Raw genomic sequence first — 18,326 nt, 5'->3', positions numbered from 1 at the left:
GAGCACAACCCTCTTTTTAACCCATCAGACATGACTGGGAAACAACAGCCCCATTGCTGGGACCCCAAAAGCAGCTGCCCAGGAAAAGAGGACACACTGGTCTCACAGCAAAGCACCTGGAGCTGCACTGCCCTGGCACCACCACAAGCCGGTGGTCAGGCACAACAGGGTTTGGCCCTACTCCTGACCCACTGGCATCACCAGGTCATGGCATGATCAGTCAGCTCTCACCTCTGCAGCCACCTCTGTCAGCAGGTCCTCCATGCCATGGCTGTGGCCACCAAGTACTCTGCCCACCAGAGGGTACTTGAGGAGAGTGGGGTCTCGCATTCCCCTTTACCTGCTCTGGAGGACAAAGAGCCCCAGAGAGAGGGGACAGGCAGGATGGAGAGGTTTGGGGTCAGGAGAGGGGATGTTTGGCCCATCCACGGTCTCCCTGTGCCAGCATCCCACCTCTGGGGCAGACACCAGCCGGGCCATGCTCAAGGAAGGAAGAGCATCCCACCGCTTAAAGCCAAGGGACTACCTTTGGCTCGAGGTCAGAGATGACTCCATCAGTCAGCTCTGCCGCAGCCAGACCTCCAGCTACCTGGCATTCTGCAGGAGGAAAGCAGAGAGCATCAGGAAAAGGACCTGCTACTCCAAAGTCACTTACCTCACGTACAAGACCACCACGAGCCTTTCCCACTTTCCAAAAGGATCCAGGAGATCAGAGAGCACCTCTGCTCCTCCCCGATCTCCGGACAGCAAATATCGCTACAGGCACCAGAGGATGGACCGGGCTGCCCACTCCTACCTGGCAGCAAATCCACACAAGGCAGGCAATTTCTCCCCACACACAGTCTGGACACCGACTGTGGGGATGGGCAGAAATTCACTGCATCCCTCCTGCATCCTCAACTCCTAATCAGAGCCCTGAGAAGCAAAACAGGGCCTGGTGAGGACATGGGGTAAGGCTGAGCAGCGTCCCAGGGAGGCAGCAAGGCTGTTTTAATCATGGGAAATGTTATGTCTATTCAAGGGGGAACTGAGGAAATCAAATGCACCATGGGGAGACCCCACATTGAGCCAGGAACAAGCTGTCGCACTGCTCTGGCTGCTACAGCACTTATGTGAGCAGGGAGTGAGGGGCAGGAGATGGCTGGCTGGCTCCAGAGCCATCCCCGCAGCCCAGCCTCGCCCCACTTGGGGACAAATATTTTTGGTTAGGAGGGTAAGGCTATTGCGTGATGGCACCAGCTTGTACAGGTGAGACAGAGTGCTGACTGGCATCTGAAGGGGGTCCCGGGCACGGTGAAGAAAGGGTAGGTGGGTGAGCGTTGAGTGTGTGAAGAGACAGGAGGGAGGCAGACCCACTATTTGCCTGGGGCAGGGGCAGCGGCCACTATCTCTTCATACTTGGGTGGTGGGTCATTGTAGGAGATGCTGGTCTCTTCGCCGCTGCTGCTCTCTGGGTGGCCCGTCACCTCCTCATAGGAAGGCGGAGGGGTGGCATTGGACAGTCTGGAGAGGACGGAGACCGAATGCTCTGGCGGGTAGAGGGTGTCGTCTTGCTGGGGTGTCCTCCCAGCTCTGCCGTCTCCAGCCACCCGGTTGCTCACTTCTCGCTGATACTGGGTTTCCCCTTGGCTTTGTGACCGCTCCCGGTACACCATGACCCTGGGGAGGCTGCATCCCGTTCGGCTGGCCAGGTAACGGTTCTGGGCATAGGAAGGGCGGTGGTGGGTGGCCTTATGAAGCTGGCACCTCCAGATGATGAATAGGGCGATGACTATCAGAAGAGCCACTCCTAAGAGGGGCACCACCACATACATAGCGTCTGAGCGCTCCGTGCTGTGCCCCGGGTCCTTGACAGAGTAGACAGAGTTGGTGTAGCCCTTCCAAAACTCCATCTGTAGCAGGAATAGAGACGCAACCATCATGTGCTGCAGGTGGGACACCACCACCAGCAATAATCACTGTCCTCCCCAGGCCCACAAGAGAGGCAGTCTTTCGGCCATCCCCCACCACTCTCACTGAGGCTGGCAGCATCTGAGGTGCTGTGGGAACCAACAAAAAACATCATGGGAACGTCCCTCAACAGCAGCCAACAGCCCCAACACCAAGCAGGGAGAAATTTGGCTAACACCAACCCCAGCCTGGAGAGTTGGGGACAACAGCACAAATTTCCCACACATGCCATGGGAGTGCCAGATTGACCTGCAGCTGCAGGCAGGGTGTCCTGCCAATGCAAAGGTGAGGGCTTTGCTTGGGAAAGGAAAGCCATGCTGGAAAGCGAGACCACAGCATGCTGCCTGCAGACAGAAGAGGACAAAGGGAACAGGAGAGGCTGTTCCCTCTGTGCTTTCCTTCTCTGCCCCAGGATTGCTAAGGCGTAAGCCCTCGCGCATCCACTGGGGAGCAGGGCAGGAAAAACGCACCGTCTTCTCCTTGTTCTCGAACACTTCCTTGACCTCTTCATAGCTGCAGACCTCCTCAATGCACTCCCGCTCGATGGTGCCCTGCCGGATCTCCTCCAGGAAGCCGTTGGCTCTGGGAAAGCGCTTCAGGACCGAGTGGGCATTCCTGGCCCCCAAGAACACTGCAACACACAAGGCAGAGACATGCTGAGCAGAGACAACCCCACACTTGGCCTCTGCCCGGGAAGACTTTCCCATCTGGCTTCCCACAGCATTTTGGTGATACAGGCATCCCAAACACCAAAAGTCCAGCGCCGCAATATAGTTAGCAGAGCAGAGTGCCCACTGAGGGAGAGCACACCCAGAGGGGCACAGGGCTCTTGGGGTCTGCCCGGAAACATACGGCACGAAGAGCATCCTTTCAGCAGGGCTGAGATGCTAGTGACATCGGAAGCGGCAGCTGCAGACCACACAGGGCAGCTGAAGAAGAGACACAAGGCTCCAGAAAGACTCGTTTCCAACTTCCGGCCTTTGACGGGATTTCACCTTGCTGCTCCTTTGCTGCAGGGCAAGGGAGATCCCACCGGGCGAGCAAGACCCCACAGGGCTGGGACATAGAGCCGGGCCACTCAGCCAAGACACGGGGCCAGCACCGAGACGGACTCACAACACACAGTGCATTGTGCATCATCCCAGAGCCACCTCTCTTGCTTCACACCTCCACAGCCCGCAGGAGGAGGACAGACGACCTGCTGGTGTCCCTGCTGCCAGCTGCTGAGGGGTCATGCAAGCTCCGGTGGCTTCAGGGACTCTGTTCAGGTCCCAGAGAAACTGCTGTGTCTTCTCCCATGCTCAGGCCCAACAAGTGCAAACATCCCCGACATTCAGGGACAGCACAGAGGCCAACGTGGCATCATATTCTCATTCCTACTGCATTTTGATGCAGAGGCCTCAAAAACCTTCCTTTGCTCCCAAAGCCTGTGAGACTCTATGTTGCTCACATCACATCTTCCCACAGAGCATGCAGCCAGGAAGCCAGACTGAGCAGGAACAGCACCTTCCTGCCTGCAAGAGACACAGCCATTTCAAAGCCTCTCCCCCCATATTCTGCAAGAGAGACCTCCATGGGGTACAAGGAGCAAGTACCTACCAGACCTGCAGCAGCACAGGAGAGGCAAATGAGTTCTTGCCCAGAAACAGAAACTCCATACAAACCACAACTCTTCCAGGATCCAAACATTACACATTTCGTAAGAGTGTTTCCGTAATGCAGCTCACACTCTCAGCTGTAGGCTGGCACCATCTCTTCCCACCCAGCCACATAATCGTGCTGCTTCCCTTGGGGAAGATGAATCGGTTCAGCTGGCTGATCCACAGAAACCTATTTATCTCCTTCACCCTCAGGCTCAGTCTTACCGGATCAACCAGACAACCAGCTCCCACTGCAGCAACATCAACAGATGCAGGACAAAGAGGCAAGGGGACAGCCGGAGCCTCCCGTTAGACCAGCTTGGCTGTAACACAGAAATACTCCTTCAATAAGGAGCTTGGTGAAGATCAAACGTAACAGCTAGTGAAAAGCTACCAGCTTCTTTCATTAGGAGACTGGCAGGTTTCCTTCAGCCTTACATTCCATGTACCTGCTCCTAAAACAATACAGCAAAGTATTTGTGACATTATTTGTAAATGTCAAGGCAGAGACAAGATCGTGGCATAAGCAACTCCTACTGTGCTTCACCATCCCGTGTTTGGGTGCACTGGGCTCTTCTCGTGCTGTGTAGGTGCACTTTTCCCCCCGTGATTATTAATGGCTTGCTTCAGTGAGACAGTTTGCTGAACCACTGAGGTGTGAATGAAGAGCAGCATGAATGATATGAGTCAGAGACCTTCCCTCAGAATCAACTTTATTATGCAAACTGGTTTTGTTTTGGTTTGTTTTTAACAAGGACAACCAAAAAAGCATTTTCAAGATGCACAGAAGGCATCTCACAGGAGGGCAGGAATCAGCTTGCCTTGGCTTTCGCAGTTGAGGAGGACTATCCTGGCTGGAGAGGGAGCAGGTTGGCAGGCCGACATTCTCTTGAGCCTTTCCAGAATAAGACGAAATTTTACAAAGACACCATTCATTCTGCAAATGTCCCATCCTTTGGTGAAGTCTGGCCTCACCTCCTTTGCCTCCCACCTGGATCAGGCTGCGGTATCAACTCTCCCCTCCTTGGCACTTGAGTCTGAGCCTCTTTCCAACTTCCTCAGCACACCATGGAGCAACAAGCTTGGCTGCAGATGTCACCATCAGGGTTTTCCATCCCTGCAGGAACCAGCCACTCGACCCTTTCCCTGCTTTGCTGTGCTGAACTGGCCACTATGGTGGGAAATAAAAACAGGCAGGCAGGTATCACAAGCAACGTCCCCACTGAAAGCATGCTGCGATGGAGATACATGCCCCACATCCAATTTCCCTCAGAGACCTAGAAATGGCAGAAGAGCAGAAACTAAGTCACCGCTCCCTCCCCTCTATTACACAGAAAGTGCAAAGAGCTTCCACATGCCTGGGGACCAGAGCAGAAAAAACAACGGCCTTCAGGAAACAAGAGCCTTGCCAACTCTCATCTCCAGCCTGGATCCCCAACTGATGGGAAGAGCAGACAGCTAAGCAGATGCTGTCCCCCAACCGCAGGGCAGAGGAGACTTCCCAAAGCCCAGCAGCCTCGGTACTGATCCCCTGTGCCTCTCCAAGTCTCCCCACACCAGCTGGAGAACCGGTGCTCAGGAAAGATTAGAGCTTTAGGCAAGGGGAGCAGGAGCAAGGGCTGGGTTTACTGCAGCCCTGCTGGGTCTGCTGAGGTGCTGCTGGCCCCTGGTGGCAGGCAGGCTTGGCCACGCCACTACCCACAGCTCGGCTTGCCCAGCTTGTGGGGATACCTCCGGGCTGCTCCTCTGCAGAATGACATAATGACATGTGGCTGTGTCTGCACAGGGCTGCTCGCTGTCAGAGAGTGCCTGACGGCGAACGTGCTGACCGCCGCAACCTTCTCCTCCTCCTGCACGTCAGGCTGTCACAAAGGGGACTGCTTGGTGGGGCATGCTGCCAGCACAGGAGACACCTCCCACAACCAGTAAGCGCTGGTGAGCCAGCACCTGAGCTCTGGGAGGGAGAAAAGGCAGCAGTGGAGGAAGGCAGAGACCCAGCTGGGTACCCTCCTCATTAACAGAAGATTAAAACTGCCTTTTAAAAACATTGCCTGAAGACCTCTGCTCCCTCCCCCACCTAGCACAGCACAGATAACGAATGAAGGCATACCTGTCATCCCAGGGTCCTCCTCCTGCCCAGCGTGGCTACTGCCTCCAGCTTCATAGCTGGCTCCGGCAACACCCTGAGCAAATCCTGAGATCCCAGCCAGATCTCTACATCTCCCTGTTCACAACTGCAGTCCTCCTTGAGCTCCCATCGCATCACTGCACGCAGCCTCCACGCAGGCTGCCCAGAAGAGTGAGGAGGGAAGGTTGAGTCCAGCTCTTTACAGACCGTGCGCCATCCTCCACCCTGCACCCTCACCAGTCTCAGCCCAGCTTTAGCTGCTGGTCCTGAGCAGCTCCATCTGCCAGGCACTCCTTCAGACACCGAGACGCAGAGAGCTCCTGGCAGGGCCAAGTTGGGCAGCTGGGAACGCAGGGCCTCAGTGCCACCAGCCACACGGGCTACAAGGCAGTGCGGCCCTCAGGTTGCGCAGCTCATGGGATACCAGTCGTGGGCCATGAGGAGCACTGTTGCTGGGAGATGTCAGCTCAGATCGGCAGCCCCTGCAGAGGGGCCAGTCCATCCCAAGAGCCTCAGGGAGGCCTGCCTTGCACAGGGAGCATCACGCAAATAAATGCTGCGGCGTACAGGGAGTCCCAGAGAGGTCAGCCCTTCAGCACCTCCTCTCGACTCCCACCTTGCACAGGGGAGAGAGAAACACAAGTCAGGCTGGACCTCACACCTCATCCAAGGGTAACAGCCGATGACAACTGCTCCCCACAGAGAATAACACCCCCAAAAAGCACAGGCACCCCTTCCCTGAGAGGTGGCTGCCAAACATCCCTCTTCTCTCCTCCAGCACCACGGCCACCTCTCCATCTTGACTAGGGAACACTTACTTGCCATGCCGCTTCCCTTGGCTACGGGGGGCTCCTGCCTACCTGCAGGGAAAAAAACAGGAGAGTCACTGACAGCTTAAATTTCACCCCCTGAAGCCCAAGACCTTCATGGCCGAGGGTCAGATTCATGCAGAATGGGTACTGTCTGGTGGACCCAGGACAGTACTCAGCCAAGCAGTGCCTCTTCAGAGAGCCAAGGACTCACACTGCCTCCTCACCCATTGCATGGCTGGAGGGACCAGAGGGGCTCAGGGCACCCTCAGCTCTCTGGAAGCCTGGGGCAGGTCTCTGCCATACTTGTGCTGCACCAGCCCAGGGAGGGCCAGGGCCCTGCCCAAGAAGCCCAGAGGGCTGCAGACTTTCAGTGAAGTAGGAAAGGAAGAACTGGATGAAGGAGAGTCCCCATATCTCATCAGCAGACAAGATGACCTGTATGTCAGAAGCTGCTGGGAGCAGCCTGGTGCTCTTCCCTTCCCGAAGAGATTGATGGATCCAGGTAAAGCAGTCATCCTGTTTTAAATCAACTTCACAGCCATGCCAGTTCTCACTTCTGCAACTCCTACCCACAATCTGAAATAAACAGGGTCATACCGTTTTCTCCGCTGCCGTAAAGCCCAGTATGCAGCAGGGAAGAAAAGGATAAGCATCTCCTAAAGGTTGTTGGACCAAGCTGAGAGCAGCAGCAAGAGTGACAGAGCTCCCTGCACACCCAGGACAACAGCTCTCCAGCTGGAAAAGCACCTTTGTGCTTCAAAAGCAAAACTAAACTAAACAAAACCCCACAGGAGTGAAACAAAGTCCTGCAGAAGCAGAGCACACTCCTCTCTGCTGAGGAGCAGTTTCACTCGTTTTTCACACTTTGTTTTCTCCCCGTGCACAATGCCCCACCAATCAGACTGTCCTGGGCAAAGTCATCTCCTCTCACCCTGTGTGACACCTTGCTGTGGCAAAGCCACAGAGGGGACAGGACTGACCAGCTCCTACAGGGTTTTATTGTGGATGAAGGAGCAAACACAGTTAGAAACAGCAGGAACTAAACCACGTGCTGATCTCAGCTGCAGGACTTAAGATATTCGGAGTTATCCCAAAAGCATTGGAATTCGCTCAGCTGGAACAAGGTCAGGGACAGAACAGGGCCATTCATGGGGTCAACTGGGCTAGAAAGACACTTCTCATTTCACAGAAAAGGCAGGCATCCAGGCACACAACCACAGCAGGCACTACCACACCTCACCATCAGCCACTTTCTCAGTAAATCTAGCACCTCTTCCTGCCAACATTGGCTTTCCTGTGGTTTCTGAGGTTCCTGCACCAACACTGGCAGGAGGCTATGCAAGCCTGGAGCTGTCTCCAGAGGCAGAAAGCTGTTTCTTTCCAACAGTTTGCAAAACTCAGATTGCAAACCTCAGTCTGCAGTTTAAGCAGGAGTGAGGGAAAGCAGCAGAGCACCAGAATTACACAGGAGAGGACTGTCACCTCCTGTGCCCCACAGCCCGTACCAGGAGGCCTTTTCTCAAGAAACTGTGCACCCAATCCCACTTCTCCGAGCCATTCTGGGGAATATGAGAGCAGCTGCGAGGCCTCTGGATCCATGCATTCCCCCACAGACTGCGTCAGCTCCCCTGAGCAGGGACTAGCTGGCCTGCTTTTGTTGTCAGCAGTTTTTACAGAGATCCAAACCCACAGAATGAAAGAGTCCATGGTATGGAAAACTTGCCACAGTTTCCACACAAAGGCTCTGTATCGCTCATTGCTACAGGCTATTCTCTCCCTTTGATAGACAGGAGAACAGAGACGCAAAAATAAGGACATTCAAGACCAGATTTGTCAGGACCCTCAACTCCATAACCCACATCACGCATTGGGCAACACGTTTAATGCATCAGGAAGATTCTATCTTTAACTTTTTTCCAAGAATCTGTGCTGATGCACCCAGTGTCAGAGCCCAGAGATGGTTTATTCCAGTGCAACAATAAGCCAGGTGTATCCAAACCTACAAGCATGAGCAATGCCTGTGAGAAGAACAGGCATCTGGAACGTCTGTCCTTATTTCTATGTGTGAATTCCGAACCACCTCCCCCAGCTCCGATGAGCAGGAAAAGCTGGACCATGGCATGCACGGACACCAAGGCGAGCAGCATCCCTCCTGCCTCCACACAGCCACACAAGCCGAGAGAAGCCTGAAGCTGGAAGCTGACCTGGCAGACGCCCACCCAGTCCTGTCTCCCCCTCCGGCTTCCCAACACGCATTGGTCTTCTCTATAAATACCCCATCGACAAGAGGTTGCTAAGGCAACTGTGAGGAGGCGTGAGGGATGCAGCCGCGAGAGTGAGGATGCTGCAGTCACACATTTGTGTCTCCCCCGGGCTCCCCCCATCTCCGCCCCCGCTCCCATCACTGACACCCAAGGAGGAAATTGTGCTGGTAAAATATGGTGCGCGCGTGGTGCTGGACCCCGCAGACCTCAAGCAGGCATGGGGGGGTGGCAAGGGAGGGCACGCTGGGGGTCAGCACCTCCTCACCAGGCTGGGGGGCACCGGTATGGGTTGCGGGGATCCACAGATGCCAGTGACGTGCCACAGCACGCAGGGAGGCTGCCGGCTCTTCTGGCATCGCGTAACCACGGCTGCCAGCCGCTCAGCAGGATCCCGGCAAAATTTGGGGTTTGCCGTGCCAAAATCCACAGCGAGGGGAAGAGGCTGCACCGGCTCCGCTCGCTGGGGGCCGTGGGGGCCCCGCAGGCTGCCAGGAAGCCTCGCTCTCCCAAAACAGCCTTCGGATCTCACTGGACCTCACCCGGCCAGCCCCCGCCCCGGCCCCTCCATCCTAGCACCGGCCCTGCCTTGCCCAAACCCAACTCCCAATTATTTCCATCGCCCCTCAGCTCCTAGTGTCACCCCACAGCAGGGCCCCCCCCGACTCACCTGCCCCAGCAGCCCCAATGCGAACCTGCCCAACCGAGCGGGGCTTTCCAGTCCAGACCAACCCCGCCACACCCTCTGCCCCACCGACACCCCCCCCAGCTCTTCCCTTCTCCAGACGCCCAGAAACCCTTTCCCAGCTCCACGGCACCCGACTCCCTCCTCCCCAGCCCCTTTCCTCCCGCCCCAGCGCCCCATAACCGGCCCCACATTTCCTGCCCCATGACCCTGCCTGTCGCCCCGCGGGACCCCTCGCCCGACGACCCTCCCCACGGCTCCTGCCTCCCTCGCCCCATATTCCGCCCCGCCCCGCCCGTACCTCATGGCGGCCCCGCACCTCGCGCCCCGCCGCAGCCGCTCCCTCCCGCCGACGGGGAGGGAAGACCCCGCCCCCACCCCGCCTCCTCCCGCCCCGGCACGGCCTCTCGGCCAATGGAGCCCCTCGCAGGCAGCACGCGCCGCCTGCTTCCTCCCGCGGCTGCAATAGGAACGCGGAGCGGCGGGAGTGGGCGGGGCCCGCGCTCCTCCCCCAACCCGGGCGAGGCTGGAAACCAATGAGAGAGGGCTACGGCTGCCGCGCGGTGCCGCAGTGGCTGCTGGGAGTCGTAGTCCATTTTTCTTCACGGCGCTGCCGGGCGGGGTCGCCGTCACCGCCGTCACCCGGGCGCGGCGGGCACGGTCCCGCGGCGGCTGCGAGGGCGCGGGCGCACTCGCTGCCCGCACTCCGTGGTGCCGCCGGGCCTGTCCTCGCCTGCTGCACCGCGCCCTCACGCCGGCCCGCCGGGGCTGCCTGCCTGCGGCGGGCGACCCGCCACCATGTCCCCTGCCGCCGCCTCCTCCTCCTCATCCTCTTCTTCCTCCTCTTCCTCCTCGCTGCCCGAGTCCTCGTAGAGGCAGAGGGTGGCCTGCACCGGGAAGTTCTGCAGCAGCTTCTCCCCCACGCCATACAGATAGTCGAAAGACTTGGACTTGGGCCAGAGGAGCCTGCGTGGAGAGGCGCGGGGTGAGAGCCCCCGCCTGCCCGCCGCCCTCAGCCCCGCCCGGGCACCAGCAGCAGGGAACGTACCTGACTGGGTGGTGGAAAAACGCCAGTGCTTTGTCACGGCTGCCGTCCGCCGCTGCTGCCCGAGTCCAAGCCTGAGGAGACAAGGTCGGGGTGGGACCTTGGAGCTCCGGCCACCCCCTCCTCCTGGCATGGTGGCAGCAGGGCACACAGAGACTGCAGCTGGCAGCAAGGCCAGGGACCGACCCCTGCGGGGTCAGCCTGCCCTGAAGCCAGCATCTGCCCCCACCTCTGCCCCTGGGTTAAGGTCTTCATGCCCCCACAAAGGAAGCTGGCATTTACCCACCCTCAACGGGCTTTTTGCCCGTGTAATCTCCGCCCCGTGCTCAAAAGCTCATGCCCAGGCATCCTGCTAACCCCCTGAGGAATGCCCACCAGCCCTGGGAACAGGCAGCTCTTTCAGGCCCCCACAGCACGGCTGTGTTGGCCATGGCTGCCCATAGGGGTCTGCCTGGCCCTGCCCCGGTGAGGCTGCGTGGCTTGTGGGGCAGAAGGGTGATGCACCAGGGGAGGTGGGCACAGTGCTGCCATGCAACAGTGCCAGGGGTGAAGGAGTCTGGGACAAGAGGCTGGTTTTCTGCCAAACAGGGACCCCAAGCCTGCCAGTGGGAAATAGGGGGACACAGTGGGGAACGTAAAACTCACAGTGTCTGTTTCCTCCCTCCGCTGCCCAGTTCCCTCCTCTGCCTGGGGCAGCCATGGTCTCCAGAGAGGCAGGGATCTAGGTGTGGAGAGCAAGTTCAGCACAATGGCCACCCACCCTGGCCCGCTCCCCCCTTGCCTCACTCCACCCCACCTCAGCCACGCACCCCCAGCCCCACAGTCTCACCCACCTGGCTCAGCCCCTGCCCAGGTGCATAGCTGGCGTGCCAGGCATGTACAGGTGCACTCATACCACCTTGGCCTCAGTCCTCGCCTTGCTCCAGCCCCCTTAGCACCCCTGAGAGCCCCCGGCTTTGCTCCCCAAGTTCTGCACCTTCTCTCCCACCCACGACCACCAGGATCAGAAGAGTCCCCATCAGAACAGGAAGCCACACAGCCTTCACCGGAACCCAGCTGGACCATTCCACATTCCCCATCCCACCTCCCACATACCCCCTGCCCTCCTCACCCTCCCCAGTCCCCCCCAGGCTGCATAGTACACAGGTACCTTTCCCCTTGCTCCAGCCCTGGGGCTGGGCGAGTGCCGGCCAGAGGCATCTGGAGTCCATGGGGAGGCAGGCAACAAGCAGCAGCTTCCATGGTGGCAGGCAATGGTGTTCCCTCTGATGCTGCAGATCCTTGGCGAGGACACCTTTATAGCCCTGCCCTGCCAGTGACTCACAAATTCTTCAGGCAGGGGCAAGGGCAGGGGAGCAAGGGACTGGGGGTGCGGGGACAGCGGTTCTCAGGGTGTGAAATTTATCCCAGTTGTGTAAACAGAGGGTCAGGGGGAGGCTGGGGGCGGAGGGGCTGCAATCTCTGGTGGAAAAGCAAAACACAGAAGGGAAAAGTTAGACACCATTTGTGAGAAAATCCCCAGGGGGGAACAGGGAAGGGCAGAGACAATTAACAAGGATGATTAAGTAGTCTTTGTAGCCTTTTGCATAAGGGAGGGGTGACATGGGAAAGGGATGGGGAGTGCTGGGGCAGCATGATGGGCATGGGATAGGGACAGTGCAATGCCATGTGGTGGGACAGTGTGATAGGCATGCCACGGGGACAGTGTGTTATACTTGTGATGGGGACAGCGCAGCGGGCATGATGAGGACAGTGCGATGGGCATGTGATGGAGATAGTGTGATGGGCTGCAGTGGTGGTAAGCATAGAGCACTAAGGAGGCAGGTGATGGGATGCTCAAGAGAGGACAGAGAGGGAAGATAGACAGCAGGGGTGAACCCCAGGCACAGGCAGGGCAATGGTCCTGCTCAGTCATCCATGGCACCTGCTCAGATTCCCCCAGGGAGCTGCCAGGCCCTGGAGAAAGCATGTGCTTGCCTGTGCTCCCTGCCCTCTCCTTTGGCTTTTTGAGATGTGGACCATACCAGGAGGTACAGAGAAGCTTGTCAATATGAGGGTGCAAGGCTCACCTGCCCCCCGCACTGCCATGTGTCCCATCCCTGGCCACTGCTCCTGCTCAAGCGCTCAAGGTGAGGTGCCGCTGGCAGACAGGTCACCTCCTGCTCCTGGGAGGGTTTCAATTTGGGACAAGGAAAGAAAATAACAAATGGTCCCTGCTGCTGGGTCTGCTATCAACATCCAAACACCCCTGTCCAAACACTGTCCGGACCCTGCTCAGCTCTGAGCACAATTTGTCACCAGGGGCCCTCCCTGCCTCTCTCCATCTGCAGCAGCCAGTGAGCAGGAGGGGGCACGAGGCCAGCACAGCCCTCATTACTGTCTCCATTTGCTCCTCATTTGGGCCAGGAGTCTTACAACAACAAACCCCGCAGAGGAGAAGCAGGGGCTAGGAGGAGCCAACCGAAAGCCCGAGCTCACCCTGCAGCATGGGCAGTTCGACCTGCCAGCATTTCACTGCCCCTCCGACCCCACCATGGGTGGCACAGCCTGAAGCAGACGTGTGGATGGTGGCACGCAGTTGCCCACCAGCCACCAAGGCTGGCCAGAAGGGTGGCAGCAAGCGGCAGACCTGAGCCACTTAGACAAACCTACCCTGAGAATTAACAGACAACAAGCAAAATGAGGCATCCCAGCTCCCCAGTCCTTCCCGACACCGAAAGGGTTTAATGCTGATCTGCAATAAGCCTCTGATCCAGGCTGAGATTTGCAGGTGGATTTTGCAAAGCCGGAGCTGAACAATTCACAGCCCCTGATTCCCCGGGCCAGGGCCCCGGCTGCTCGCACTGCCCCAACCAGCCACCTCTGATCCCAGCCACAGCCACCCTCAGTCCCACGCCGTGTCTCCAGCCATCTCTGTAAGTACTGCAGGGCTCCGGCATGACCCTCCCGTGCCTTTTTGCCAGTACCCTCAGCACCTTGGTGTTTCTTTTGAAACAACACCCCTGAGACAGAGTGGGAGGTCTTGGTTAGCGCACAGGAAAGGAGACAGAAAGTTGAGAAACTTTGGTACCAAGCATTTGAGGTGCCACTGGGGGGGAACGGGAGAGGAACAGAGGCACTCGGCGGTGGCAGCATTCTCAGCTGGGAGCGTTCCCAGAGTGAGAGGCCATCCGCTGTCATGTTGGTGCGGTTTGGCGTGGGCTCAGTCCAGTTTCGCAAGACGGTGAGGGAAAGGGAATTTTGAAATAAGGCAGAGGGAAAACAAACCACCCCACTCCACCACCTCTGCCAAACCCCTCCATGCATGCACAGGGCTGCAGACAGGAGATGGCACCGGCAGAAAACCCCCGCTGGCAGCAGTGAGGATGAGCTGCATCCCAGTGTGCTCACCCCACTGAGGCATGGGTCACCCCACTTGGCCAGGGCACTCCCAGGAAGCATCACCAAAATGCTGCCAGCGTGCTTTACCTTGATGTAATTCTGCCCTCTGTGGACCTCTGGGCTCTCCTGGGGATGCAGGCGCCGCTGCCAAATGCGTCCCTCTCCATTGTTGTCCCCAGCAGCACTGGAAAGGCCGATAGCCATGGTTCAGTCTCAGGTAGGCACATCCCATTGTCCTGCTGGAGCCTCAGTAGCTCAGGGTGGGTGGTGGGTGGCTGCAGATGCCTTGAGTGAGCCCCATGCAGATGGCAACAAGGTGCAATCCCCCTTCATTGTCTAGGGGAGCCTCAGGGCCACCACCTGAAATTGCCTCCAGCAGGTCTCAAATAACATGATGCAGCAGTAGCTTTTTGGCTTCCTTGGTGCAGGACATCATAGAAGACAAGGGACCCCCAGGAATGCAGCGAGCACTTTCCTTCTGCCAGCAGCTGGCTCTCCATGCCTGTCCATGGCCCCAGCACAAGGGAGGGCTTTGGCATCCTTCCTGGGCAGCGCTGCTCTGCCCCTGAAGTCTGGCTGGGGAGATAGTGAAGGTGAAAGGGCACTTGGTGCTTCTCCACAGGCTTGGGTCAATCGTTAATCGGGGAGGGATTGCTTTCCACTCTTGCAGGTAACCTCTCCTCCCCCTGGCTCCCACCCACACGCCAGCACCCCTGGGAGTGGGGTGGAGCTGCGGCACAGTGAGCGGAGCTGCCGGCAGGGCCATGGGAAGGTGAGCACGCGGGAGTGAGCTACCAGCCAGCCAGGCAAGAAGCCACGAGCCCTGGGGAGGTGACAGTCAGCCTCCACCATGGTCTCCATGGGGCTCCAGCTGATGGGCTACGCCATGGCCTTCCTGGGCTACATCGGCACGCTGACGGCCACGCTGCTGCCCAGCTGGAAGACCAGCTCCTACGTTGGCTCCAGCATCGTGACAGCTGTGAGCTTCACCAAGGGGCTGTGGATGGAGTGTGCCACATACAGCACAGGCATCACCCAGTGTGACATCTACAGCTCCCTGCTCAATCTGCCCGCGGACATTCAGGCGGCCCAAGCCCTGATGGTGAGCTCCTGCGCCATCTCCTCCCTCGCCTGCGTCTTCACCGTTGTGGGCATGAGGTGCACCGTCTTCAGCCAAGGCTCACCAGGCAAGGACCGGGTGGCGGTGGCGGGCGGTGTGGCCTTCGTCCTCGGGGGGCTTCTCTGCTTCATCCCACTGGTGTGGAACATCCATGTGGTGCTGCGGGATTTCCACAACCCTGTCCTCCCCGACAGCATGAAGTTCGAGCTCGGGGAAGCGCTTTACCTGGGCATCATCTCCTCCCTCCTCTCCCTCATCGGTGGCTTTATCCTCTGCACCTCCTGCCCTGCCCAGGACTCAACCGCCAACTATGCAAGCACCTACCAGCCCCGGCCCTCCATCAGCCAGACGCAGAAGACCAAGAGTGAGCTCAACTCCTACAACCTGACAGGATACGTGTAGCAGCTGCAGGTGGGAACCGGGCTGGCACCTCTCCCAGCTCCCCAAAGCATCGGGGCTGGCACTGAGGGAGCACAGTAAGAGGAGAGGACATGGTGGCACCTCCTATGCTCAGCCCTCTTGCTCACATGCTTGGGGGATTTGTCCTTGCTCTCTCCCTGGGGATCCTGAAGGACTCCGAATCTGGCTTATATCAGTGAAGGACCCCGAATCTGGTTTCTGTTCCCTCCTCCGTGCTGCCAGCCCGCAGGCAGCCCCTGGCATAGCAGGACTCCAGCCCGCAGCTCCAGCGAGCCTGCCTAGATCAGGGTGGGTGGGCTTGTGCCCCCAGAGACCAGCCCACTGGCATCACGATTGGCATCATGGTGGGGGGGTCAGGGTGTCCGTGCGGGTCCGGAGTCACTGCTGGGGGGGGTTGAGTGCTGGTTGCAAACCGATGTCGCAATAAATCTATGTTTCTAGCCAGGCTGTGGCTGAGCTTTCCTCTGGCACCGAGGGGCCCTGGCAGCTCCTCTGGCAGGGTGGGCTGTGGTGGGGGCTGCACTTGCCCGCCTGGCAAATGCATAAGGCAGAGGGTGCCCCCGGCCCTCGCTCTGGCCAGTCCCCCACCCTCACCCCGTGGCTCTGCCACCCAGGAGCCCAGGTGGGTGGGAGTGCTGTCAGGGTACGGGGGTCACTCCCCTGCACAGTTTGTCCCTGGGCACCGCGCTGGGAGGTTGCCATGTGCCACTACTGTGAGGGTGCCAGTGGGGACAAGCGCAGCTCCCCAGGGGCTAACGGCAGGCAACACACACACACACACCCCACCCCCAGCCCTGCTCGCTTCTGAGGGTGTGGGTGTCACTGGGACGGGGGTGCCCACAGGGATATTCGCTGCCCCCTGGTGCATGTGGCACGTCAAGGTCCCCAGGCGGTGGGGAGAGCCCTGGCATCACCACATCTCCCTCCCAGGATGCTGTGAACACCAGCACCCAGGAGGCAACATGGTCCCAAGCACCCAAGGCAGCTGTTGGCCACGGCAGAGGCTGTGCACCTCAACACAGCTAGCTGCAGAGGGGTCTCACAGGCGAGTCCTGAGCCCGAGGGTCCTTACAGGGGCTGTTTTGGGAGGAAAAATGCCACCAGCGAGACATTGGTAAGCCACAGGGATAGGCAGGCAGGGGCCAAGACTGCTCCCCATGACCCACCAGCAGCAGTGGGACATGCTGTGTGGTTGCAGCCCTGGACAGCAGCAGCAGCATGACAGCTCACACAGGTGGCTGGTGGCACTGGGTGATGCTGGGAATATGCCCGGGCATGGCAGGAAGAGGAGGCACAGGTGGCTCAGCCCCGCAGCCCACCGAGAAGCAAGTACATTTTAACCACTGTGCCCCTTCTGATGTTCCACCACAGGAGGTGCTATAACCCCTGCAGTGCCGTGCCGCAGCGTGGGGCCACCTGGGGCCCTCCCTGCCCCAGATTTCTGTCCCCTAGGGAGCAGGAGGCTTTGCTCTACCCACTGGCCCCTCACAAAGCAATTTAGATTAGGTCCCAGAGAGGAGGGAACCACGTTCCCCACTCAGACATCACCACCATTTCCCTTGCACCAGTGAAATCACATTTGCTGTGGGGTTAACACGCTCCTGATACCAGCAAGTCAGGCTTCCTCCCGTCCTCACCAAGCAAGGAGCCAGCCTGCATCCCACCCCCAGGGTGATGCTTGCTGGAGGGGACCAGGGTGGATTTCAACGTAAAGGCCAGTCACCCCCTTTCCATGGCCAAGGGACAAAGCACTGCCGCAGCCCTGGGCTGGCCAAGGTACTTTAGCTGCCCGGGGGAAAAGAGAGTCCTGGGTGCAGAGGACAACGGAAAGCTGCACGGGGCTCAGCCTGCCAGCTGCAGCCCCTCGGGAGATGCCATGGGTTCACTTAAGTCCTTCAGCTGTAGATGTTTTGTTTCTGGGCAGCTGATGCAGAAAGGAGGCGAGAAAATACAAGAGGTCATGCCTCTGAAGAGGAGGAATTCCTGGGCTCCGTGTCCTCACCCCTCACTTCCCACTGCAGGCTGCGGGGCCAGACCGCGCTGCCTGTGTCTGCAGGCAGGGGCTCTGCTAATTAAACAAAGGGGCATTTGAAACGCTCAATTCAGAGTTTGATTGCTGCCAGGCTTATTAACACTAATTAAAGCAGCAGAAGAGAAGATTTGTGGTTTTAGAGGAGTCAGCTTTTGCACAGCTTCCCCCTGAAGGAGCGAGGCAGCAGGCACAGGCAAAGGCAGGCAGAGCAAGGAGCCTGGGCACAGAAACACCCGTGGTTTGGACAGACAAGCACAGGGCAGAGACCCTGCAAGAGGCTCCAACATCCCCAACAGCCCCTCGGGTTTCTTTCCCACCTGTGCAACACCAGACCCCCATTCCGTGGGTGCAGCACACTGGCGTCAGCTGCAGCACAGCAGGAGAGGAGCTGATGAACATCCCACTGAAGAGACCATGCCTCTGGTCCTGCCAAGGAGGAGCCCCTGCATTAACCATGGGTTGGCTCAGAGAAGTGAAGGTTTCTCCCCTCCAGCTTTCCTGGCCTTTAACTTGAACGCATCCAAAGATGCGAAACTTGGCTACAGGTCAAGGCAAGTTGAAAAGGATTTTCCACTTCTTTACCAACAGGAGCAGAGGACAGGGAAGGGAAGGGGACACCAAGTGCACAAATGCGGTGGTTATCTCTGTCTCGTGCAACAGCCACGATCCCCGTTACCGATAAGCCGGGTCCTCGAGGGCAGGCTGGATACGGGCCAGCCCAGGGCCAGAGAGGACGGGAGCTCCGTCTGCCCCGGGAGCCGGCTCTGCTGATGGTGAGCATGAGGGGAGTGGCGGAGCCCAGCCAGCCTGCACGGCACGGAACCAGCCCCTCGGGTCGCCTCTTGCCCCTCA

General features: G+C 58.6%; 2 protein-coding genes across 2 annotated transcripts; one reads left to right on the top strand and one right to left on the bottom strand.

Moving 5' to 3' along the window:
* Nucleotides 1-1,355: 1,355 nt before the first annotated feature.
* On the bottom strand, nt 1,356-14,106 carry PRRG3 (proline rich and Gla domain 3). The gene is made up of 7 exons (XM_086619905.1): nt 13,990-14,106; nt 10,525-10,595; nt 10,333-10,442; nt 6,537-6,578; nt 3,550-3,554; nt 2,421-2,606; nt 1,356-1,892 (listed from the first exon to the last, which is right to left on the bottom strand). Exons 1-7 carry the CDS (start codon nt 14,104-14,106, stop codon nt 1,356-1,358), a joined length of 1,068 nt encoding a protein of 355 aa, XP_086476031.1.
* Nucleotides 14,107-14,752: 646 nt separating this feature from the next.
* Nucleotides 14,753-15,424, top strand: CLDN2 (claudin 2). Its single transcript, XM_009989935.2, has one exon. It carries the CDS (start codon nt 14,753-14,755, stop codon nt 15,422-15,424), a length of 672 nt encoding a protein of 223 aa, XP_009988237.1.
* Nucleotides 15,425-18,326: the final 2,902 nt, after the last annotated feature.

The sequence above is a fragment of the Tauraco erythrolophus genome, chromosome 13, assembly GCF_009769465.1.
Source record: "Tauraco erythrolophus isolate bTauEry1 chromosome 13, bTauEry1.pri, whole genome shotgun sequence".
In the NCBI taxonomy this organism is placed as follows: Eukaryota; Metazoa; Chordata; class Aves; order Musophagiformes; family Musophagidae; genus Tauraco; species Tauraco erythrolophus.
The sequence above is the reverse complement of the archived record's forward strand: the minus strand, read 5'-3'. Positions and strand labels throughout refer to the sequence as shown.